The sequence below is a fragment of the Miniopterus schreibersii genome (genome assembly GCF_964146895.1).
Source record: "Miniopterus schreibersii genome assembly, chromosome: 8".
Lineage (NCBI taxonomy): Eukaryota > Metazoa > Chordata > Mammalia > Chiroptera > Miniopteridae > Miniopterus > Miniopterus schreibersii.
This window is the reverse complement of record NC_138109.1, coordinates 39,895,918-39,922,200: the sequence shown is the minus strand read 5'-3', so window position 1 is coordinate 39,922,200 and position 26,283 is coordinate 39,895,918. Positions and strand designations below refer to the sequence as shown.

Below are 26,283 nucleotides of genomic sequence, written 5' to 3'. Positions count from 1 at the left end.
GAATTGTAGGAGGGCATCTAGGATAAAAGAGTGAGTGAGCCTGACTGGATTAGTCAAAAGGCATTAAGTGCAGGAGTAAAGTTTTCCTGAGGAAGATGAAATTCTACCTGTGGAATGCAGCGTGAGCATCTGGCCAGGAGTGTCTAGCCAGCCCCTCCTGACACTCTGCCCTGTGGATTTCAAACTTGGCTAGCCAGTCTACACAATCGCATAAGCCAATTCCTTACAATAAATCTCTTTATATCTGTATACATATAAAATGTAACCGGCTCTGTTTTTCCAGTGGAACACTGACTGATACAGAGGACTCACATCTTCTGATTTCAAAACTTACTCCAAACCTACCAATCGAGCCTATGAGGAATTGTACACTTGAAACCTATATAATCTTATTAACCATTGTCACCCCAATAAATTTAATTAAAAAAAAAAAGAATATTACAACAACAAAAAGACAATGAGAAACTGGCATAAGGATAGGCACATAGATCAATGGAGTAAAATTGAGAGTCCAGAAATAAACACATTTTTAGTCAATTGGTTTTTAACAGGTTGTCAAGACAATGGGTACAGAATAGTCTTTTCCACCAATGATGTTGGATGACTGGATTTCCATATGCAAAAAAATGAATCTGTATTCCTACCTCATACCATATACACAAATTAGCCCCAAATGGACAAAAATCTAAACATAAAAGCTAGAACTATAAAACAAAAACTCTTTAATTATACCAAATTTTACTTTACAAAAACTTTCCAGTATCAGAGAAAAATGATTCACTGTTTATTATTATAGAAAATCATAATTAATTAGAAACATGCAAGTAAATGTATCTTACGATTTTAGAAATTTCTGAGAATTTCCAGGAATTCTAATTTATTGATCCTGAATTACAAAGATTAATACCCACCAGGAATTTGGAAGCACTGCTTTCTCACTTCCTTTAAGTCATCCTCAAATGTCATCGTAGTATATTTCCATATGTACTCATCTCTGCTATAAAACTAAAACTCTTAGAAGAGATTGGAGTAAATCCTTGTGACCTTGGATTAGGCAATGCTTTCTCAAAAGCACAACCAACCAAATAAAAAAATAAACTGAACTTCATCAAAATTAAAAAATTTTGTTTCAAAGAACACTATTGAGAAAATGAAAAGGTAGCCACAGAATGGAAGAAAATATTTGTAAATCATGTATTGTATAATAGTAGAGCATCTAAAATATGTAAAGAACTCTTACAACTCAAGAATAAAAAGGCAAATAACCTACAATAGCTAAGATCTGGAAACAGCCCAAGTACCCATTAGTAGATGAGTGGATAAAAAAGCTGTGGGACGTTTATACCATGGAATACTATGCAGCTGTCCCTTTGGGACAGTATGGGTGGACCTGGAGAAAATGATGCTGAGTGAAATAAGCCAGGCAGCGAAAGACAAATATCACATGATCTCACTTATACGTGGAATCTAAAGAACTTAATAAACTGATGAGCAGAATAGATTCAATGACATGGAAGCATAGATGAGACTGACGAATGTCAGAGGGATGGAGGAGGGCGGGTGGGTGGAGGGGGAGAGAGTCACCAAAGAATTTATATGCATTTATGCACAACCCAAGGACACGGACAATGGTGGGGAGAGGGACTGGGGAAGGGGGTGGGATGGGGTGGAACGGGGCATTGGGGAGAAAAAGGGACATCTGTGATATTTTAAACAAAAATAAAATTTAAAAATTAAAAAAAAAAAAAAAGACAAAAAACCTAATTTAAAAAATGGGCAGGGAATTTGAACAAACATTTCTCCAGGAATATATAAATGGCCAACAAGTACATAAAAAGATGCTCAATACCATTCATCATTAGGAAAATGCAAATCAGAAACACAATAAAATACAACTTTACAACCACTAAAATGGTTATAATAATAAAAAATAAATAGAGGGAAAATATGCATTGGAGAAGCTGTGAAGAAATTAGAACCTACATACATTCCATGGAGGAATATAAAATGGAGCAGCTCCTTTTGAAAACAGTTTTGCAGTTCCTCAAAAAGTTAAACATAGAATTACCACATGCCCTAGGAATTCCATCCCTAGGTATATACCCAAGCAAACTGAACACCCCCCCCCAAAAACTCATATAGGAACGATCAGTGCAGCATTATTCAGAGTAGGCAATAAGCGGAAGCTACCCAAATATCCATTAACAGAAGAATGGATAAAACAAAATATGGTATAGTCAAAAAATGAATATTATTCAGCCATTAAAAGGACGACACAGTGACATGGAAGCATGGATCAGACTGATGAATCTCAGAGGGAAGGTAGGGGAGGATGGGAGGGTGAGATTAACCAAAGAATCTATATACATATATGCATAACCCATGGACACAGACAATAGTGTGGCCAAGGCCTGGGGAGGGGAGGGGAGGGGAGGGGAGGGGAGGGGAGGGGAGGGGAGGGGAGGGGAGGGGAGGGGAGGGGAGGGGAGGGGAGGGGAGGGGAAGGGGTGTGGGGTGGAAGGGGTGAATGGGGAAAAAAGGGGACATCTGTAATATTTTGTACAATGAAAAAAAATTGTATCATAAAGTTTTTAACAGAATTAAAATATCTATGTCTCTAAAAAAAAAAAAGTGATGCATGCTATAATGTAGATTAACCCCGAAATCATCATGGTAAGTAAAAATAGCCAGATACAAGAGAACAAATATTGTAAGATGTTAGTGATGCGATGTATCTAGGCCAGGCAAACCCATGGACAGGAAGCAGAGTAGAGGTTACCGGGGGCTGAGAGGAGCTTATTTTTGAGGTGACAAAAATGTTCTAAAGTAAGATAGTAGTAACACAGATAGCAGTAATACAACTCTGTGAATATGCTAAAAACACTGAGTTTAACGCTTCTAATGGGGAATTTTATACTATGTGAACTATGTCTCGGTGAAACTGTAGAAGAAAAGGGGGGGCAGGAAGGGAAGGAGGAGGAGGGGGGAGAGGAAGGACAATAGCAACAAAGCCAACTGCTGCCCTGAGCCCACAGCCGAAGGGTGCACAGAAAACACTTCGATGAGAGGGAAGCGTACGCGTGGGAACCCCTGCCCCCAGGGGCTGGCACTCGGGGCTGGCACAGCAGCCCCAAACCTTTACCTCCCGCTCCTGTGCCCGACGCTGCTCTGGCCCCAGGCCCCCCCGCGCCTCCTGCCCCGTGCCTGGGTAACTGGGACGGTCTGTGCGCCGCGCCACTGGCATCCCAACAAGGGAAGAGATGACTCCATCAGTTTCTCAGATTCTTCCTCCCAGCTTGAATGCCATAGACTCTTACACAACAAACAGTCATTCCTATTCTTACCAAGTATCCATTTCCCTGCTTTTCTTCATATTGCAACCAGTGCTTCTGAAAGTTCTCATAAATTAGCGTACTGTTTGCAAGAGTTTCACATGGCTGAGAAAAATTTTGCAATATTAAGTGTTATGGGTGGAATTGTGCCCCCCCCCCCAAATCTATACGTTCAAGTTCTAATACTCAGTACCTCAGAATGCGACGTTGCTTGTTAATAGGGTCTTTATAGAGGTATTCAAGTGCCAATGAGGCTATTGGGGTGGATCCTGATACCATACGAACTGGTGTCTTCATAAAAAACGGAAACTCGGAGACATACACACAGGCAGAACGCCATGTGAATATCAAGGCAGAAATTACAGTGATGCCTCTAGAAGCCAAGAATACTGGCAACCTGGGCCGGTACGGCTCAGTTGGTTGAGTGTCATCCTGTGCACCAAAGGGTCACTGGTTCGATTCCCGGTCAGAGCACATATGCCAGTTGTGTTTTCAATCCCCAGTCGGGGCGTGTACAGGAGGGAACAGATGGATGTTTCTTTCTCACTTCAATGTTCTTCTCTCTCTATATATCCCTCTCCTTTCCTCTCTCTAAAATCAATAAAAATATATATATTTTAAAAATAATGCTGGCAAATCACCAGAAGAGCTTCTTCCTCACAGCCCTCAGAAGGCACCAACCCTGTTAACATCTTGATCTCCCACTTCGAGCCTCCAGAACTGTAGACAATACATTTCTGTTTAAGCCATTCAATGTGGTAGTTTATTATGGCAGCCTTAGAAAACTAACACATTAAGCAATTCATATTGCTCTTCAATTTGTACGCATATAGGATAATGTATAAAGCATGATACTGATTTTATAATGAAATTATACTTTGAATATATTCTGCAATAATGATTATTTATCATATGACCCCGTTGCTCTATTTGAACACAACGTACAAACTTCTTAGTACACCTGCTAAAATTCTTAGCAAATTTGGTATTGCTTTAGGAATTTCATTGAGAATTATAGTTGCTACTGGCTCCGGGAAGCATAGTTTCTCTAAATTATAATTAGTTTTAAGAAGTAAGAATTGCAATGACTCAAGAAAGTTTGTCTCATTTGGTACTGTTGTCAAAAAAATACACACTATGTGTAAAACTTGTGTAAAACAACATAGGTAGTCATTTTGCAGAAATGAAAGCCATAAAAAAATTTTAATGGAACTAATATATAACAACCTACAAATTATCAATCTACAATCTACAACCTATCATATCTCTGGCCCATTAACAGAACACCAAGAAACGCATAATAATCACTAAAGTAGTCTTTTGATAGTTCCTGGCTTTCAGTCAGATAAAAACCATAACTCTGCACATATTTTTTATTCTGTCATTATGAAGGTATATTTGTCAACGTGGGAGGATAGAACATATTTCATCTAACAGTTTGCTGGCTTGATTTATAACTTTTAAATATTTAGACGTGCGGTATGTGGGCCTCCTCTTGTACTCATGCCCCAGGCCCTGGAATTGTTAGAGGTGGGCCAGGACCCAGCAATGACAGAAGAAAATAAAGCCCGAAGCTATGAACAGAAGCCAAACTACTAATGTCTCAAACTTGCTCCTGCCACAAACTAAAAATGCCATCCTGTGAGCTTCATGTGATCACCTAATGCAGTCCCTACAGGGAGTGACAGGTACCTCACATGCTTTGTCTTGCTGGGCCACAGTCGTGAGGGATAAGCCTTTCCCAGTTGGGGGCTGTGTTGCCAGCCCTGTGGCCTCAAAAGGCACTTAGATCTCACCATGTTTCATACACATAGATTTCACTGTGTTAAAAGTTAGGGTTGTGCCATGGACTTGCATCTGATCTCCTTACAGTAACTCTGCTGTGCCACCTTCAACTAAACAGCAATTTTTTGACTGCACTTCACTTCTATCTTGGAAAAAGCACTGTGCAGTTTAACAAAAGGCTTTCGGAGCAGTCCTAAAGATTGTGATATTTATACCCCGTGGCTACCTGTCCCATTGTAGTGAGGTTTGGCTGCTTGTTGGGGACTATGAGGATAGGAACGGGAACTGGCATTCTACTTGTGAATTAGACTTAGGAAGAGAGGAACTCTTAGAGACAGGGTTAAGTAGTGGCAGCTGAGAGAAAAAAGTAGGATATGCCATTGGTTTCTAAGGAAAAGAGAAAAAAGGGGTGTCAAAATGCCAACTGGCAATGCCACAATGAGGATGGAGACTGAACGGCCCAAAGCTCCTTGGGATTTCCAACAGCAACTGCATCTTATTGTAGCTCCCTCCTGGCAAAAATGGCAACTAGACATTTCATGCTCTTGCTGACTAACACGATGGGTAACTGGACAGCTAAGATAAAACAGAGGTGCCTGACAGCAAAGGATACTTTTAGCTATGCTTAAGCATCTTTAAGGACTTCAATACCCTCTCTGTAAACAGCTCATGAGGGTGGTACACAGTAGCCCCCCTAATCTGCAATTTTGCTTTCCATGGTTTCAGTTACCATGGGTTAATCTTGGTCCAAAAATATTAAATGAAAAATTCCAGAAATTAACAATTCATAAGCTTTAAATTCCATGTCATTCCTCTCGTCTCCGTCCTGTCTGGACGTGAATCATCCCTTAGTTCAGTGTATCCATGTTGTACATGCTACCTGCCCGCTAGTCACTCAGTAGCCATCTCGGTTATCAGATTGACAGACCTGGTATCCAGTGCTTGTGGCCAAGTAACCCTTATTGTACTTAACAATGGCCCCAAAGTGTAAGTGTAGTGACATTTGGATATGCCAAGGAGAAGCCGTATGTATGTTCAGGAAAAAACATCATATAAGGGTTCAGTACTACCTGGTGTCGGGCATCCAGTGGGGGGTCTTAGAATGTACCTCCCATGGATAAGCGGGAACTACTGTACTATCTTTGTGTAAAATTAAAAACCATGTGAGACAAACTGGGTTTATCAGAAAGGTAGCAGCAAAGTAAAACTTAAAAAGAAAGGTCATATCAGTGTTTGAAAAGAATTTTGATAATAAAAAAGGGAACTTTCTGGTACAAATACAACAGGTAGAAAGTCAACCACCCAGTGCTTAATAATAAAGGCAGATTAGTGAAAAGCACATTAATCAACCTGGGATACAGATTATCAACCACATTTGAAACACAGATTAAGAGGAACAAATAAGGAACCCGGGTGGGAAGTATTTTTACAGCAAGTAACAAAAGTTGTAATCTTTGTTTAAATAAGACTTCAAAAGGATTCCATGTATCAATCAATTGTGAGATCATTTTAAAAAAAGATTAACTTCAAGAAATGCAAGGCAGACCAACCAAACTTGTGACCTATTTTAGATCAATCAACATTTTCTACCTGGGCAAGTAGAATGCAATTAGCACTTGGTGATTTTAAATATTTCTTTTACAGTTGCCTTTAACCAACTGATGAAATAGCAGAACAGTGTGGCTGATGGCCAACGTTTATTTTTTACCCATTACCTATTTTATTAATGGGATTGTGGGCCACTGGGCCTCCAGGCACACACAAATATATTAAAATATCCCACATTGTAATTAGTGGCACAGTGGGGATTAGAGCAAATAAAGTGGCTGTTATGTTTGCCACGGGTATAGTCCAGGTCAGAGATTTTGATGCTCTCATGGCAGAACCCAGTGAAACTTATTTCAGAAGTCTACAACATACGAAATATATTTTCTTGCAAAGCAAGAGTTTTAATAAATGGGTCTCCCCCCCCAAATAAAAATACACATTAAAAATACCCCAAATGGATACTTGTGGAGTGAAAGAACAGAATCCCTTAGCCAGGAAAAAGGGCAAATGTATTAATAATAGTGTTAGTGAAAAAAACTGGATCTTTAGACTCCGTTAACAACGGACTCAAAATGAATCAAACTTCATGTAACTCTCCACCCAGGCACAGTGCTTTCTCCCCCTGTGTGAGTCAGAGCTTTGGCCTCTGAGTTCTTTAAAGGGAATAAAAATAAATGAACACCTCCTTGTTGACCTGTCAGTGACCAACGCATCGGACATGCTTGCAGAAACATAGAATAGACCCTACCCTTTCAAGCTAAAGGCCAGAGTCAAGTTCTTAAGACAGCACCATATCATTTTTTGTTTGTTTGATTTAACCAAATCCACTGTTGTAAATAATGTTAGATTCATTTTCAAATAGTAAATGTAAGCAGATTTTTGCTTTGATCGTTCAGAACCAACACCACGCCTGCGATTACTGCCAATGCTAGTCTCCTGTGGATCTTCATATCAGAGAAAAAGCAAAAAGGAATGAGGGCCAGGCAAACTGGAATGAAATCTGGAAACATCGTGTTTTGGCCCAAGCAGTGGACAACATTGCCTTTGCCCTAGAAATCTCTGGAGAAACAGAAATGACAAGGAAGGAAATAAAAGTACTTACGAGGCTCCTGGACTTGCAGTGGGAGGGGGGCCTGAAGAAATGAAAGAAAAACAAAAGAAACAGTCAGTCTGGGTTATTGGACAGTGAGCATGGGTACAGTCAAACCATTACAGATTAAAGTTCTCAAATCTCCTGGGGTGATATTTATTTTTCTGGGATTTATCCTTTTGCTCCAGCCCCCGCGCCCAACCACCTCTACAAAAAACCATACCAGTGAGAACTTGTCTCTATCTCACAGTTCAGGCCTGAAAAATGCTAAGACAAGTGCTGAAAAATGAGTCAGTAGAGTAGGCGTCCTGGCAGGACCCAGGGAGTTTCCAACGGGAGGATGAGTGGTTGCGCCGGACTCCGGGGCAACTGGCCACTGGCCACGGCAGGGCCTTTGATGGCCGCTGGACAGAAAAGGGGTACGTGTGCTGCGAATCTTTCCAACTTCTCCCTCACTGCACAGAGCGGCGGCTGTGGGCTCAGACACATCTGGATTCCACCCCTGCTCTGTTGGTTACTTAGCTGGGCAACCCTGAGCACGGGAGGTAACTACTGGGCCTTGGTTTACTTATTTGTAAAATGGGCACAACTGGGCACACAGTACATTCTCAGCACATGCTCCCTCCCTCCCTCGTCACCCCCACAGAGGCTGAGGGCCAAAGCCAACCCCAGTAGGAGGCTGCTTACCAAACTTGACAAACAAGACTCCAGTGGTAGAAACCACCTTCTTGCCGTTAGTCGCCACGCACTGGAAGTAGCCGGTGTCGGTGGTGTCCAGGTTTCTAATCCGCAGCCGAGAGCCATAGTTGGTCGCCCGAAAGGAGATCCTCCGGGGCTCCTGGACCACAGGCGCATCGTTTTTGAACCAGCGGATGGTGGGAGGCGGATTCCCAGAGACTTTGCAGTGCAGTTCGGCCGTCTGCCCCAGGGACGTGGTGATGTTATTCATGGGTTCATCAAGGGTCAGGTAAGAATCTGTGAGCACAGGGCGAAGGAGGCAGGTGAGAGGCTCAGACAGCTGGACAGCACCTCCAAGTACCCCCAATCCATAGCACGGTGCCCCGGGACTACAGAGACTGAACAGGAGCAGCACCGTGGACACAGACAAGGCACGAAAGTATCCATTTGCCAAGACCCCGTGACTATGGAACAATCACCCACAGAGCCTGCTGCTTGGAAGGGAATGTGTTACTAACCATGGCATGAAACCCAAAGTTTTCAAATGACTATATAGTACCCAAGGAGAAATGTACTTTCCAGGACAAGACAAAATGAGCTTTTGTGTTTCAGAGTATTAATGTGTTATAGTTGATATGAGTAACATTATGGAAATATTTATTGCCCCATCACTTTGTCTGCCAATGACCTGGCCTTCGTAACCTTTACATCATCTCAGGCAGGAAGATTTCTGACATCCTTCCTGATCTTGTACCATGTGGACATACAGCAGGTCCTCTAATAACATCATTTCGTTCAATATGGTTTCATTAAAATGTTGATAAGATGCTGTGGGAACTTAACTCTTGTTTAGATCAATTAGCCTATGGTAAAATTGGTTTAGTTATAGTCTGTTTCCCTTCAAGTTGCAGAACCTATCGACTGAATTAGGTGACCTACTATAAATAATCTTGCTTCTGCTTTTCCAGTTTTTCACGCTTTCTTTCTTCTCAAAAGTGCCACAATGTTAAGAATGGTGTTATCTTGGGGTGGGGAGATACTAAATGAAATTTTACCTCTCGGTCTTCTTTACCATACTGTTTGAATCTGACTCTATCCAACTTCAAGATTCGCTATAATCAAGACAGTGGTATTGGTAAAAGAACAGACAAATAGATCAATGAAAAAGAATGGAGAGCCCCGGGACAGACCTAAATAAACGCAATCAACTGATTTTTTACAAAGAGGCAAAAGAGTCTTTTCAGCAAATGGTGCTGGAACAAATGGACATCTGCAGGCAAAAAAACACCCTTCACAAAATATAAATCAAAATAGATCACTGACCTAAATATAAAATGCAAAATTATAAAATTCCCAGAAGGTAATATAGGAGAAAATCTAGATAACTTTGAATATGGTGATTACTTTTTAGATATAATGCCAAAGACATGATCCATGAAAGAAATCATTGATAAGCTGAACTTCATTAAAATTGAAAACTTCTGCTCTGAAAAAGGCAATGTCAAGAGAATGAGAAGACAAGTCACAGGTTGGGAGAAAACAGTTGCAAAAGACACATCTGATTATGGAATCTTATCTAAAATATACAAAGAATTCTTAAAGCTCACTAATAAGCAAACGAACAATCTGATGAAAAAAAAAAAAAAAAGGCTAAGACCTTAGCAGACCCTTCACAAAGAAGATATAAAAAAGGCAAATAAGCCTATGAAAAGATGCTCCACATCATATGTCATCAGGGAAATGCAAATTAAAACAACAATGAGATACCACTAGACATCTATTAGATTGGTCAAAATCCAGAACATTGATAACACCAAATGCTGACAAAGACATGGAACAACAGAAACTCTCATTCACTACTGGTGGGAATGCAAACTGGTAGAGCCACTTTGGAAGAGTTTGAGAGTTTCTTCCAAAACTAAATATTACTCTTACCATTTGATCCAGCAACCTTTCTCCTTGGTATTTACCCAAAGGATTTGAAAAACTATGTTCACACAAAACCATGCACACAGATGTTTGTAGCTTTATTCATTTAACTGCCAAAACCTGGATGTAAGCAAGATATCCTTCGGTAGATAAAAGGACAGACTGTAATACATCCAGACAATAGAATATTATTCAGCACTAAGAGGAAATGAGCTATTAAGCCATGAAAAGACATGAAGGAAACTTAAATGCATATTACTAAGTGAAAGAAGCCAATCTGAAAGGGCTACATACTGTATGATTTCAACTATATGACACTCTGGAAAAGGCAAAACTATGAAGACTGTAAAAAGATCAGTGGTTTCCAGGGGTTGGAGCGGAAGGAGGGGAGGAATAAATAGATGAAGCACAGAGGATTTTTAGGGCAATGAAAATATTCTGCATGAAACAATGGTGGACACATACCATTATACACTTGACTAAACCCATAAAATATACACCGGCAAGAGTGAACAGCAATGGAAACTATGGTATTTGGGTGATTATGATGTGTCAATGTAGGTTCATCAATTTTAACTGATGTACTATCCGGGTGGGGGATGCTGATAATGCAGGAGGCTGTGCATGTGCGGGAGCAAGGAGTATATAGGAAACCTCGGTATCTTCCTCTCAATTTTGCTGTGCATATAAAACTATTCTAAAAGTATATTTTTAAAAAACTATTTTGACTCCAGAGTCCATGTTTTAGGACAGAAATTCTCAAACTTTTTGTTTCAGGGCCCCTAATATACTCTTTAAAATATTGAATACTCAGAGATAATTTTAAAATATTTGTTTAGTAATTTATTGAAGTTAAAAATAATCTCATTAATTGTTAATGTAAATATATTTTAGTGAAAAATACAAATAGTAAGAAGAGTGGTGTTTTTTTATATTGTTGTAAATCTATGATTTGGCTTAAAAGTGGACAGTTGGAGTTTCTTCTTTCTGCATTCAGTCTGTTGAGATATGTCATTTTAGTTAAAATATATGAAAGAAATCTTGCCTCATACAGTTGGAAAAGGGGAGAGGTATTTGAATAGCCTTTCCAGATAATTTAGAATATCCTTCTTTGATACTACACTAAAATTAGACAAATGATAGTGTCTTAAAGGTTAGTTGCAATGTGAAATCTGAAGCCATATCAAAGGACTTTTCATAATACATTACACTTAAATGAATTGGTTTATCCTCCCCTTTAAAGGTCTTTTACCCATGTGTGATTTTGTAACGCCATGCAGTGCCCATTTAGAAAACATTGGTTCAATGAGTTATGTAGATCTTCCAAATGGGGACACATTTAATTATATAATATAGAAAAATCATATTCATTAATAGCATCTTAATTAAAGCTCTTCAGTAAAGATTGGGAAGCTGTCAAGTTCATGGTGGTGGCTAAATGTTTTCGCAAATTTAAATTTTTTCTTGGACGCTCAAATTTTATTATTGCCAATTAATATAATTTCCTGTTTACTTAATATGGCAGGCTCATTTTGTTCATTTTCAAGAATATTCAAGAATAACTAACCATGGCTTGACTGTCAATCACTCAAGCACAAAGGTGACCAGTTCAGCTCACAACTCAAAATGCTTTTCTTTGTGACAACCATAGTACTTCAGCAGTTAGCAGGAGTGCTTATGTGTACTTCCCATTTCAACGTAGGGAATATTAGAACACATACTCACGGGTCAAGATTTAATTTAGTAATTTTTACTACTTCATTAGAGATGGTCTTAAGTGCAACTGGCTTTTTAAAGGAAACCACAAGTGCATGGTGGTGGCTATGACTTCTAATACAATCTGTTAGTTACCACTGTATTGACTTGTGCTAAGGCCCCAGCAGTCTTACCTACCATCGCTTTTGCACAATCAGGATGGGCAAACTGTGGTTCAGAGGACGTAAAGACCTATCCCAGACCTATCCCAGCTAACAGAAGGCGAAGCCAGGATTTGGACTCCACGCTTAGTGCTCTTTCCATCACACTCCACAGCTGCCCTTCTATTGTGTATGTAATAGGTTCAATTTCAAATCCACTTGTTTATGACTTAAGAGAAGTTGTTTTAATCCAACTTGTTTATGACAAAGAAAAAAAGTTGCTTTGATATACGTATGAAGTAAGTGGTGTCGGTATGTCATCATTTCACATTGCTTTGATACAAGAATGAAGGAAGTCATGCCAGGATGTCATCATTCTGCATCTGTTGTCCTTGATAAGCAGTCAGCAGCAAAGCGGCGGAGGGCCCCCTGGGGGCGCATGGATAAGAGCATGTGGAGAAGCAACCACGGCAAGGGGACTTGTAGACTATAAATACTGAGAGGCTGTGAGGCCTACTTGAAAGTTTTGGTTTGGGCAAAACCTAAAATCTCCCTGTAGACCCTTGGGGCATTTGCTCCTGTCTTGGCAAGGCACTACATGCAGACAGTGGTGATAAACCCTGCAGAGACCTGGTGAGAGATGAGCAGCCCACCAACACTGGCGTCTTTGTTCCCCAGCAACGTGCTCTAGCAGCAGGGAACTTTGATGTTTACGCTGGCCACCCGAAATCAGCTCTTTGATTGGTTGCCTACTCTTCCCAGTGCCACCTCCTACAAAAAGGTGCATCTCATATTAAACTTGAGCTTTATTCCTTCACCCCTCCTTGCCTGGAACAAGAGTGTAATTAATCGGCCATTTGTTTGGAGTATGTTATTTCTTTATTTTGCTCATTAAGAGATATTATCCTGTATGCTATTGGCTTGTAAAATTATTATAATCCCCACAGCAAACCTGTGCTAAATAAATTGTGGGCAAAGACAATTGAGCATAACTTTTGCTGCCTCTCACGAAACAAAAACAAAACACCTTCTTGACCCCTCTGGGTCCTGGTCTAGTGTGAGGCTCTCAGAACAAAATGGTTTAGTCCTGAGAACCATAGGCCAGAGAGGGGCTTGTATGGCCTGTTTTCTATTTCTGAATAAGCAGCCTGGGGTTTGGGAGTAATCTTAAGTGATTGTGGTAGATCTGGGAAAAGCTTGGGACTCAATAAAAAGAGATTTGATATTTTTATAAGGTAGGAAAACGAAATGACAGCATTCTTTCAGTGCCACCATCTTCTCCATTCCCTATAGAAAGTGATGATCACAGCTAACATTTTTTGAGCATTTATGAGGTACCAGACACCATTCAAAGCACCTTGCACACATTCATTTATTTAATCTTGAAAACAATCCTATGAGTTAGACACTATCATTACCATCACTTTTGAGTAAAGGAAATGAGATGAAGAGGGGTTAAGTAATTGCCCAAAGTCATGCAGCTAGAAAGTGGCAGAGCCAGGACGCAGACCCAGACCCTTAGACACAAAAGACCATACTGTCAACCAATGCACCGTTTAAACCCAGACTTCAGTCTTTCATTGTCCCCCACCACTTCTAACCAGGACTACAGAACAGTCTTGCTCTTTTTATGAGGCCTTCCAGCACGTGACAATACCCACTGGTCCCGAGAACAACTAAATCACTACTAGTTACATATGACGTAACTGGAAGTCATCATCGAGAACCAGCTTTTTAAATACAGCTCAGGCAGCGTTCATACTGACGCTTAATCAACCTAAAAAGTGAACTGCGAGAAAAAAGAAGTTTATGAGCTCTCTGGGAATTGAGACTCTATTTCCTCTTTTTTTTTCCTTTTTGTATTTCCCTCAGCACTCCATGTGTTATTGTGAACTTCATAGGCATTTAATAAATGCTGGTTGATTAAGTAAATGGAAGGCTCAAGTGTATTTTGGGCAAATGAGCTTCGGCAACACCCCATTTATTACTTACTCGTTTGACAAGACGTCACATCCACAAATCCCTCCCAACATTTATTACTTAATTTTCAAAGTGCCCTCCCACTCTCCTCAGGGAGAGAGGCGGGGCCAAGACTTATATTCCCGCTTTGACAGGTGAGAGAAACTGAGATATAAAGAGTTTAACAGCCCTTTGCCGTGGCAACCCAGCCAGGGAGCCAGGGAGCCAGTCACAATTAGGCTCAGGGCCTGGGCCTCGGCATCAAACAGGAACAAGCCAGAATCCTAGTCTCCTGCAGGACCGATCCTTTTCAGAAGAGGGAGGAGGCTCCCGGCATGAAATAAAATGCTTAGCTAAACATAAAGGAAGGCTGCCAAACACAGTTAGGTCATCACATTTGACTCCGAGAGAACATTCTGTTCACGCTATCAACCTGCATTCACTTTCAGCGCACTTCACCATAAATACTTCTGACTCACTATCTCGGGAAATATTTTTTATCTTAATAAACTCAATGCAAAACGTAATCTAAATCGGCTTGCGCATTCTTGAGTCTGAGCCACAAGCTGTATTTAATAAAAATCAGTGGAAATAGCAGGGGACTTCTGAATAACCACAGTTCGTTATCTGACATGGGGCTGCTGGGAAGTCCCGAACACACGGGAAGCAGGTCAGTAGGCTGAAGGTATGGAGAGAGCCTGAGGCCATTGGATGACCCCTCTTGCTGGACCCTAGTTCCCACTGGAGGCACTATTCGTGATAACTGATGCAGCGTGGTCGTGAGAACAGAGTTCTGGAGTTGGACTGCTTGGCTTTGTATCTGTATCTGAGTACCATCTCTCACTTGCTGTTATTTAACATCTCCAAGTCCCAGTTTCCTCAACTGCAAAATGAGGTTAATAATTCTAAGTACCCAGTAGTGTTATTGTGGGGGTTAAATAGGATAGCTCATCTCTGGAACTCCAAAAGCATTCACTACATGGAGCTATCATAAGCTAGAGCCAGAAATTCTCAACCCTCACTGAACATCACTATCACCTGGGGAATAAAAACCTGAACAAAATACTGATACCTGAGTCTCAACCCTAGAGACTGTAATTTAATTATCCTGGGTACAGTTCAGGTATAATCACTTTTTAAGACAGCCCTCAAATGATTCTCCTGAGCAGTCAACAAGAGAACACTTGGCGACAGTCATCACAGCTAACATTTCCCAACCACCCAGTCTTGCCTGGAGTCCTGCTGAGCCGAGCTTCTACTGCTCAAAAATCTCTAGTCGGATTCTCCACTACAATCCCCATTGTTCAGAAAAAACTAAGACTCAGACATTAAGCATGTTGCCTAAGGTCATATTAGTGATAAATGAATAGTGGAACCTCGTCTCCAATCCAAACTTCTGCCTTGAACTCCCCAGTTTCAAACCTATGCCCTCACCCAGGTAGAGAGATGGCGTGATGAAGATAAGCATTTTCTGGCTGGACAAAGCTGCCGTAGTCCACTGGCACTGTATAAACATCAAAAAGAAAAGAAATCCTGTGCTGGGCTGGGTCCTGGCCTAACACATTTTCTTGAGAGCTCAAGTACTAATGTGTCAAGCTGAGCTCAGGTTGATGACCTCTGAGTAACAAGAGTGGGTTTAAAGAGTGTCCACAGGACCAAAGACAACAAACAGTCAATAACACATCTCCTTTTTGCGGAGGAAACGCACATATATCAGAAACAGTTCGGCAAATGTGCACTTAGAGCAAACCTCCCTATAAATCGGGACTAATGGGTAAAGACAGCTGTCTTTGTAGGTTTTTCCTTAGGAAGCACAGTAAGGCCACATAGCAACTCAAAGGAGTTTAAGAAAACTTTGCTACCTAGAGACTTGTTTCAATGAATAGGCCATTTTTACAAGTAGGCCGATTGTATGTAAATAGACCCTTAAAAGCTCAGGAAAACTACTTTTTCCTCCTAAGCAGTTAAGACCTACAGAGTGGCTGACCTCCAACGTTTAGATGGCTTTGAGTCGCAGATATAATTAATAAAGGCAGGAGAAGGGAACAAGTGTGTTGAACACTGACTCCATCACTTTATGCATATTACTGAATTTTAGCCTTTCTAGAAACCCTGTATGTGCAGAGGCATTTCTAACCCCATTTTAAGGAAGATACCCAGACTTATAGAGGTTTTAGAATAATCAGGCTCATTGTGGCTGGGGCTGGAGCCAGTTCTATCGGACACACACTCCCAACCTGTCCCTTCTCAACCTACTATTCCATACCCTGCTGTCATTAAGAACTTCCACTATTGACTCCCCTGAATCTACCCAGATGATCTTTACCAACCCATATTTCTACTCTAAGAGCAGGGTATTGAATTGGATCACTGGCAACTGCCAACAAGGTTACTCAGGGACTTTTTTCCTAGTTATAAACTTTTGCGACTTATTTCAGTATCCAATTTATTTTAATATTTTTTTCAACCGTTTTTATTATTTGGGGGTATCATTTTGTTACTTCATGTTTATCACTGTGTGCATGTTTCATTTCAATTTAGTAATAATATGAATATAGCAGTCTCCTCTGATCCATGGTTTTGCTTTCCATAGCCTCAGTTACTTGTGGTTAACTACAGTCTGAAAAAATTAAATGAAAAATGACAGAAATAAACAACTCACAAATTTTAAATTGTGCACCATTCTGAATAGTGGCATGAAATCTCATGCCATCCCGCTCTGTCCCACCCAAGACAGGAATCACTCCTTTGTACAGTGCATCCATGCTGTATATGTGCGACCCCCATACCCTGCTAGTCACTTAGCCTTGGTTATCAGATAGACTGTTGCAGTGTCACAGTGCTTGCGTTCAAGTCACCCTTATTTTACTGAATAATGGCCCCAAAGCACAGGAGTAGTGGTGCTGGTGATGCAGGTATGTTAAAAAGAAACCGTAAAGTGCTCCCTTTAAGTGAAAAGCTATGCAGGTTACAGGAAAAAGCGTAGTATATATAGGGTCCAGTACTATTGTAGTTTCAGGCATCCATATATTGGAACATACCCTCCATGGATAAGGGAGGATTACTGTAGTTAGAAATTATGAGCAGAAACATTCTTACCCATCAGAATAATGACTTGATTTTGACATAATCAAATTCTTGCAAATAAAATTCAAAAGGACACAAATTGGCTTGAAAATTGGTCCCTGTATCTTAGAGAAATATTTCCAATCTTGTTTCTGACTCCCCTGATCTTCACCTAACCTAACTTTATAATGGGAAATTTTTTTTTAACTAAACCCCATCTTCAGCTGAATGCTAAGATGATAAGCCCATAGGCCTATGAGGTCTTCAGATACAGGGTAGGTAGATCTACATTTGAAGGAGTCACTTCCCAGCCCTGGAAAATCAGACCAAATAATACCAGCAAAAGCACCAGCTAGTACTTTGCTTCATTATAACTTAGTAAGGTTCTAACTTAAAAACAACAAAAAAGCAAAGCTTCTGACCCTTGGGCTTAGGCCCTGCATGCTACACTGCAACCTGAAAACGGCATTCTCCTTCGCTACGGTTGAGTTATAAACCTTTGTAAAATGCTGACAGACCTTAACTATAGCGGGACAGGATGAGTGGGTTCGCGTAATGAACTTTTAAATGACTGGAGATAATATCTAGAAGGCCAAGTCTGAGATACATTTCTGGTTTGGGCTGTGGGCCAATGCAAACAGAACACATCATAAGTCATCACTGTGATTTCAATACTGTGGACAGGAGACGCCTCAGCGTCAGCATAATGCGTGATACTCGCTAGGGAAGCCTGTGGATGCTTCTGCCTCATGCAAAGGTATCAGTGTGATTTCAGCCCTGCTAGGGAGCCCAGCGAGAGGAAGACCCACGCCACATTCAGGGCCTTCAAAGAAGAAGTCACTGTATTTTCACTATGCTGGCCTGACGCTCTGAGGCAGCAGCTTGCCCAGTCATAACAAATTCTCAAGTGTTTGATGCTCTAAGTGGAGCCCAGTGGCTTTCAAAAGACAAGTTTGCCATTCTGGCCAAGGAATTTCTATTCCTATAGGAACCACACAGTTCCACCGTCTCAGTTTTCTAAAGTCACATCTTAACTGAACAGGGCCCCAATCCCTTTGTGTGCCAATCAGCATTCCAACTCGATCCCACCAACCCTGACATTCCAGTTTCAGGTTTTCCCAGAATATAAACTTCAGGGAACATGAAAGGGCTCACAAACCATTCTTTCCTCTCATCTCCATTCATTGTGCAAGAATTGTATTTCAAAATTTAAAAGAATCCTCTGACTTGGCCACACCTCAGATTTCCCATTAGCAGGACAATGCATGGAAGAAGTCTTTTGTCAACTGAATATTCTCTGTTATGGATGGAATGGGTTTTGTCCTCAAATTTTGAACCAAAGTTCTCTACTGGTTTTTCAAGAAAACAGAAAGGTACTAAACAATCTGGAGATGAAAACTGAAACGGATACTGTTTTCCTAGCAGCAAGAGGCAACAATCAAACACACAAGACTGGGACCAGGTCTTTTTCATTGTTACCAGCACCTTAAACCTAACACAGGTTTACTGTGAATAGGTGTGTAAAATGTTTAATGAATTAAGGAACAAATGGGTTGAAGTGCCTGTGCTCAAGGATCTCTCATCCTGGCTATGAAATCAAATATACAAAGGAAAAATCAGAGTGTGATCTGAGTACTTAGGGTGACAGGGGACCCGAGAGGAGGGAAACGGAGCCCGCTTCTGAGCATGGGGTGGCAGGGAAGGACTTCCAAAGGAGGTGACACTTGGCGATCAGTGGGATTTTTGAAAAGGAGGAGATACGGTCTTTATCCCTCAGGAGCCCCTTAAGATCTTGAAGAAAGGAAGAGATATTCCAGAATCTAACTTGAAAGTACAAGTCAGAGTGAGAGTAAAAGCTAAGTGTGTGGTCAAGAGGTTGAGTGTTGAAGGAGCTGGGGAGCGAGATCAAAACGGGCGGGCCAGGGTTACTGCGCAGTGGCGCTGAGGGCCCCGCAGTCCTCTGCCTTTTATCAGGAGAGTGGGCAAGACCCAGAGCAGAGTGGAGAGGGAGAGAAAGCCCAGACTTCCTGTGCTCTTGCTGCAGGGCACAGGCATTTGGGGGAGGGGGGACAGCGAGGAGTGGGGAACAGAAGAGTAAGAAACTCCACCTGTGCAGGCCCTGGGACGGGCCGAGCCGGAGCTGAGCTTCAGGACGGGTGAGTGAGCCAGCGGGGCAGGGGGCACAGAGCTGTGAGGCGCCCTGGCGGTGCAAGCAGGGGAGGGGGGCGGGTGAGGAGAATGGGGAGCTTTACACAGGATGCCAGGGTTTTCTTGTGCAACCTGGCAAGGAGTCTGGCCAGGCCTTCAGAGGAACAGAAACCGAGACTAGAAAGCTGCTGGGAATGAGGTCAGGACCATCCCTCCACCCCCAATCTCTCGTTTTTTCTATGAATCTGCTTAAATCTCCTCTTTGCAAACCAAATTTATTGAGTTCTCTGCATTCGCAGCAGAGGATGATCATTCTATGGCCCCCAAGTTGATCTCATGGCACTACTAGCAGCTTGCAAAGACTGACTGGCTGTCTCTGAGTCCCAGTTCCAAATTCCCAGGAAAGAGACTCTGGCTGACCCAATGTGGGTCAGGCATCCACCCCAGGTCCAATCAGCCCTCCTCAGAGGGACAGGGTTACATATAAACACGGCTGCTAAAGGCCCATCACATGGGTCATGGGAGCAGTTATTAGCCAGCAGGGGGTTATTGTAAAGCAGGCAGCCTCCCTGAAAGGTGTCTACTACAAAGTCCAAGAAAATGAAATAACCATTGCATAGCTTATTGATAAGGATGACAATTCTATAACTTAAGCTCCATCTTCATGTGCACTAAAATCCTTTCCAAAGCCACTCTAGAAACTGATGAATTTCAGAAAAAAAGAATTTTCACTCTCATCTAGGTCCTGCACAGTTATCATTGTTTTTTAGAGCCTAAGGTTAGTCCTGTGAACATCATGACAATGCTGGCTCGCGAGGGCACCTCAAACTCTGGTTGCCAGACCATGCTAGAGGGGCTCCTTTCTAGCCACTTTATCAAAAGATTTGATTTGAGGAACATAAACAAATGTCTCCACTGAACTCCCACACCAATTACTGAAAGCTACTGAGGATTTGGGTATCACTTTAGAAGCCACTCTGTTTATGGATGGCCCACCAAGAGAATCAAGTCAAACTATTCGAGTCTACAGAAAGGTAGGTGCCTCAAGATTAATGCTATTGAATAAAGGAAAAGCAGTTATTTTTGACATTTTGACAATCACTTTAGGGTCTGGTTCTTATTAGCCCCATTTCTGCCTTTTAAAAGGTTTCCTTTCTTTCTTAAAAATTTTTCTTTCTTTCTTTTTTTTGTACCAAAAATGTCAGGAAATTTGGAACAGAAACACGATAAAACACATCCACCAACCCTCTGATCTATCAATCTTCCAAATAAACAAAAATACTTAGAGAAGGCTAGAAGAAGGCACGTCTTGGTAGTTACCTAGTAGCAGTTGCTGTATTAGTCATTACCTCGAGATTGCTTTTTGGGAACCGGAGTAGAATGGAGAGAACAGGAAAGTGTGGAATGTGTGTGTGTGTGTGTGTGTAAGAGAGAAAGAGAACTCGATAACTCATTTTGGCTATTTATGCTTTAAAATCTTACAGATGCCAACAGGACACCCTCTTGCATATCTTCACTCCAATCATTCCATTTTGCAAGCTGCATTATTCACAAATGAGACATTCAAGAAACACCAATTCTGAAATAAAAACGTGCACACCACCAGTGGAAAAGCAAACAAAAGCAGCTAATGTACTGTAGCTAAAAAAATTTTCAAACAAAGTGGCAGTAATTTACTGCCCTTGCTCTTAGCTGGACCCCACGAACATAATCAGAACCCCCAGGACTGATGGGAAAGTATGATTTACAGTAAGTCTCAGGATAATAAAAGAAAATGAAAAAACCAATTGCGCATGAACATGAAAGCTGTATTTCTTCCACTTTCAGCAACCGAGTCAAATTTCCAGCCAGGATTTCAGGGTGAAACTTAGAAGTCCCTCAAGAAGCAAGCTATGAGCCAACCAGCATCCCCGCTTGGACACTGCCCCAGCCACTTGAATGACATAACTAATATTTGGAGATGACAGTGATTAGAAAGACGCACACTACGCCATCTGTTTGCATAGTAGTCAAGAGGTAGGCAGACCTGGATTTGAGTCCTGGCTATGTCACTTCCAATCTAGCCTCCTCCAGCAAATTATTTAACATCTCCAAGCTCTGGTAATACCTGCTGAGTAGGATTGGTAGGTTGATTAAATGAGATAAAGTATCTATAGCCCTTGGGAGGCTATTTAGTACATGCTAGTCTCAATTAATTATAAATAATATACTTTGTTAAGTGAGTTAGTTTAGTTAAGGCACTTAGAATAGTACCTGTTACATAGTAAAGTCCTATATGAGTGTATGTCAGTATTATTACTATACAATAAAACCTCAGTTAATCAGAATTTAGACAATGGGGTGGCTAAGTTAATTTATTTTCATAGTTAAAAACCTTCTCCAAACCACTACACTGTTCAAAGTTATTGAAAATTCTTCTAAAATATATCAGTCTAGCCCTGGCTGGTGTGGCTCAGTTAGTTGGGTGTTGTCCTGTGCACCGAGAGGTCACGGGTTCGATTCACGATAGGGGCACATGCCTAGGTTGAGGGTTCAATCCCCGCCGGGGTGGGTAGGGGAGGCAACCAATCGATGTTTCTCTCTCTCTATCCTTCTCCCTTCTTCTCTCTCTAAAATCAGTGGAAACATACCCTCAGATGAGAATTTAAAAATAATAAAATAAAATATGTTAATCTACTTTCCAGGGTTAGTAAGAATATTAAGTATCAACTTAAAACTTTTTACAAAGGTGGATCCTGCTTGGCTCCAAGAACAGAAATTAGAAGCCCTGGGTTCTAATGACAACTCTTCTGTCAGCTGTGTAACACTGGGCCTCAGTTTCCTCATCTGTAACATAAAGATAAGGATGCCCGTCATGCCCTTCTCATGATAGTTTTGGTAACTATCAAACACAATCATGCATGTGAAGTTGCTTTAAAAATAAAAAGTGCAAGGCAAATAAAAGATAGTATAAATTTATTTCTGTTCTTAAGGATATCATAGCACGTTCCTAGACATGCATATACATAAGGATATGGAAATTCCAGATTGTACCAAAGATATTGCTTTCTTTATTGTGGTAAAACATACATAACATAAAATCTACCATTTTTAAGTGTACAGTCCAGTGGCATTAAGTACATTCACAGTGGGCAACCATCACCACCATCGATCCACAGAAACTTTTCATCTTCCCAAACTAAGATTTAGTATCATTCAACAACTCCCATTCTCCCGTCACCCCAGCCCCGCCAACCACCCTTCTACTTTGTCTCTATCCATCTGACGATTCAAGGTACTTCATATAAGTGGAGTCATATAGGATATTGCTTTTTCAATTAATCCCTTATTTATCTTCTTACCTTTTCTGTCTTTGGTTTTAAAAGTTGAGTACAGAAAACAATGGCAGGCAATTCATTGAGGATTTCATTTTGTGGGTTCCAGATCCTTGAGGTTTTCTTACAGAACTGTAAGGAAAAGACCCACCACCCTGATAGCAACCTCCAAGCCCTCAGGGCGCTGATTCCTCAGCCTGGCCTTCATTGCAAATTTGGAAGACTTTTTGGAAGCTGTGCTATTTAAGGCTATGCAATGAGGACCAGGGAATGGGCCTGGTGCCAGCTCTCCTACAAGAGGACTGTTTGATATTGAGTGGAACCTTCTCTCTGAGTCATGTCACTTAAGCTTGAGGCCAACTGCGTTAAACGATCCCACGGCAGAGTCAACTTCATATTCATGTTTTGATGGCATTCCTCCTTCACAAGATACTCACAAATATCATTCTCTCCCTCTCCCCATCTCCATCTCCACCCAATTTGTACAATAAAAATGGAAGAAGAGGAGGGTACCCATGATATACTTTCTGGGAAAACAAAGTAGGGCAAAAAAAACCCCACAAAACCCTGAAAAAACAAACAAACCAAAAGGAAAACTGAACTGGTTTTAGATATTCCTGGCAGGTCATTTGGTGATTCATCTCTCCTCTGTCCGGTGGGGGGAGGGTGGGGGAACAGAGTCGAGAGGAGTTTCATAGCACATGCCAAAATGTTATTTAAAACACACACACACACACACCCAGGAGCGAAGACTTTGCTCAAATTCAAGGCAATGACTTCACAACTGGAAAGAGAGATAATGAATTAAATAAACCATATGAATTGAGAAGATAGAGATACTGGATCATTTTTCATGATCTCTAAGTTAACACCAACGTGTGCACCAGCTCCAGGATCCTAAGGCCCTGTTGAGTACAAAAAGCAGCGCAGCCAAGCATAAGATGCCGCAGACGAAAAGAGTTATGGATTTGGAACGAGCAACCATCCTTATCATCCAGGAACTTCGCAACTTGGATGCGTTTTATATGAGGAGACGCTTCTGGGCTGATAAGAGCCTGGCTGGGGAAGAAGAACGAGAGGATCCAAATTCCTGCAGAGGAGACACTTTCACACAGGAATTACCAAAGGAAAATGGCAGCCGCTTCAGAGCGCTGGCCGCCTGCCCCAGGGCTGACCCTGGGCGCTGGGAGCTCCGTCCGCAGGGACCCAGCTTCGCATGAGTTCTAATCAGGGCGGCGGGACTAAGTGCCCCATCCATCTGACTTCTAGAGTCAGGTGACAACTTACGCGTATTATCGCTTTTCCCCCCAGATAGAGTAGCTCTTGTTTGAAAAATATAGCCCCTGTTGGCTAGGATCAAGTCAATTTTATTAGTATGGATATTTCCAAAACCATGTCCTCCAAACAGTTTCATAAATGTGAACTAATGAGATCAACACATAAAATACCGTGATAATAATTTGTAGTACTCTTAATTAAGAGTTTTATGATATATTTCTTTCCCAAAAGGATGACAGAAGATAGGCTGTATAGGTCTATTCCCATTAAACTGATGTCAGAGACTGAAAATTTCTGAGTCATAGGACTTTAGAGATAGAAAAAACTGAAATATTAGCTACACCAACACCCCAGCACATTCCTCGTACAGTATAGCATTTCTGAGAAAGGTCAGGCAGGCTGAAGAGGGAGATTGCGTCCTCATGAAGGAACAGGCGAAGGAGACAGACTATGTGAAATTACACCAGGTCTTTGGCCCTTTGGAATTTTGGTTTTCTCATCTATAAAAGGGGGAACTATGTTATAAGATTATGTGGGGGTAAAAATAATGTGTGTAGAGCAGCACTGTTTAGCTCTTGGTTATCAGCAAATGTTAATTTTCTTTCTCTTTTAGTTTTCTTTTTACGATTTTTTAGAAAATTGATTTCAGAGAGAGGAAGGGAGAGGAAAAGAGAGATAGGAACATCAATGATGAGAGAGAATCTTTGATCCGCTGCCTCCTGCACGACCCCTGCTGGAGATTGAGCTGGAAACCTGGGCATGTGCCCTGACTGGGAACCAAACCGTGACCTCTTAGTCCATAGGTCAGTGCTCAACCACTTAGCTACACTGGCCAGGCTAATGATAGGAATTCTGGAATTCCTATTTCATAAATGATCAAAATGGGGCTCAAAGAGGTTTAATTTACCCAAGGCCATACTTATAGCTACTGAGCACTAGAGCACAAAGTCGGGCCAACATGATGACAAAGTCCAAGGAACAGCCTTCCTCCACTCTCTGAGAGGCAGACATGGCAGAAAGAATGAGAATGAAAACCAGTTGGCTCAGTATAAGAAAGACCAATCTAACCTTAGGACTTCTCAAAGACAAAAATAGGTTAGCCTTGTGTAATGACGCTAAACAAAGTGTTAATGTAGAAGTTTGCTAATTAGAAAAAAAGCATTAATATAGAACCACTTATGAAGCTTTTGGAAGCAGTGACATATCACCTAGAAAGTTGGACTGTATGACCTCTAAAGGTCATTCAGCTTAGAGATACAGGAGACCCTCTAGGTCCACCTCCCCTCAAGAGAGATGAGCAGCTGAGACCCATCTTCCTAATACAAGTCTCCTGGAGACCTTAGCTTTCCTGAAACAAGAGTTTCAACTGATCCAGGACCCAAACCATTTAGCTGGATTTTGCAGTGATCTTTCAAGATTTCCCCAAGCCTTTCCCAAGTCTCTTGGCAGGATGAGGGCTGCTGAGAACTGAGAAGACACTGTCGAGCAGGTTGACGTAGCAAAAGAGGGATGGGCTACAGGGGGCAACTTCAACTCGATTCAGAATGCTTCTGTTACTCAGCACCAAAGTGGCACTAATTTCAAGGCCAGCATCTCAAGGTGTGCCTGGGATTTACCTGTTATCTGGGCCCAAAGTTTTATTAGACTGTCATGATCAGCCTGGTTCCCACTAAGAATCAATCATTAGCAGAGAGATGCTTATCACCAACGGAAAGGCTTTCCGAGCTCTTGTCTTCAGTGTGGCTGCACTATTAAAAGTTTTCCAGCCTGGATGGGTGGCTCAGTTGGTTGGAGTGTCATTTTGTACATTGGAAGGTTGAGGGTTTGATTCCTGGTCAGGGCACATACCTAGGTGGCGGGTTCAATACCAGCTGGGTGTGTGCTAAAGGCGGCCAATGATGTTTCTCTCTCTTCTCTCTCTCTCTCTCTCTCAATGAACATATCCTCAGGTGAGGATTATATATATAGGATAGTTACTGAAGAAAGTGTGGAAATTAGAGGGGAAAAAACACAAATTTTTAAAAGGCACCTAAGGGTAATTAAGAATATCCATCTTCCAGAAGAGATATTCTATAAGCTAAAAAGCTTACAACCCCATTCTTTCTTTCCTCCCTATAAACATGGATTGTTATTTTAGAAGTGTAGTTATTGAGAATACGGACTATGTAGTCAGAAAAACCTGAACTTGAATCCTGACTCTACCCTTTAGTAATTGAGTTACTTTACCTCTCTAAGCTTGTTTTCCTGGTTTGAAATGAACATAATAATACCTCCCTCCCAGGGTTTTATAGCACATAAAT

The 26,283-nt window shown here is 41.4% G+C and overlaps 1 protein-coding gene across 2 annotated transcripts in view; it reads right to left on the bottom strand.

Annotated features, from left to right (window-relative positions):
- Positions 1-26,283, bottom strand: part of ROR1 (receptor tyrosine kinase like orphan receptor 1) — a 346,156-nt gene that overhangs the window by 107,869 nt on the left and 212,004 nt on the right. For both annotated transcript variants that reach the window (XM_081143788.1, XM_081143789.1), the window contains exons 3-4: positions 8,443-8,730; positions 7,768-7,798 (exon numbers count right to left, since the gene is read on the bottom strand). In XM_081143788.1, the coding sequence (XP_080999914.1) occupies positions 7,768-7,798; positions 8,443-8,730 (319 nt within the window). The remainder of the gene's footprint in view (positions 1-7,767; positions 7,799-8,442; positions 8,731-26,283) is intronic.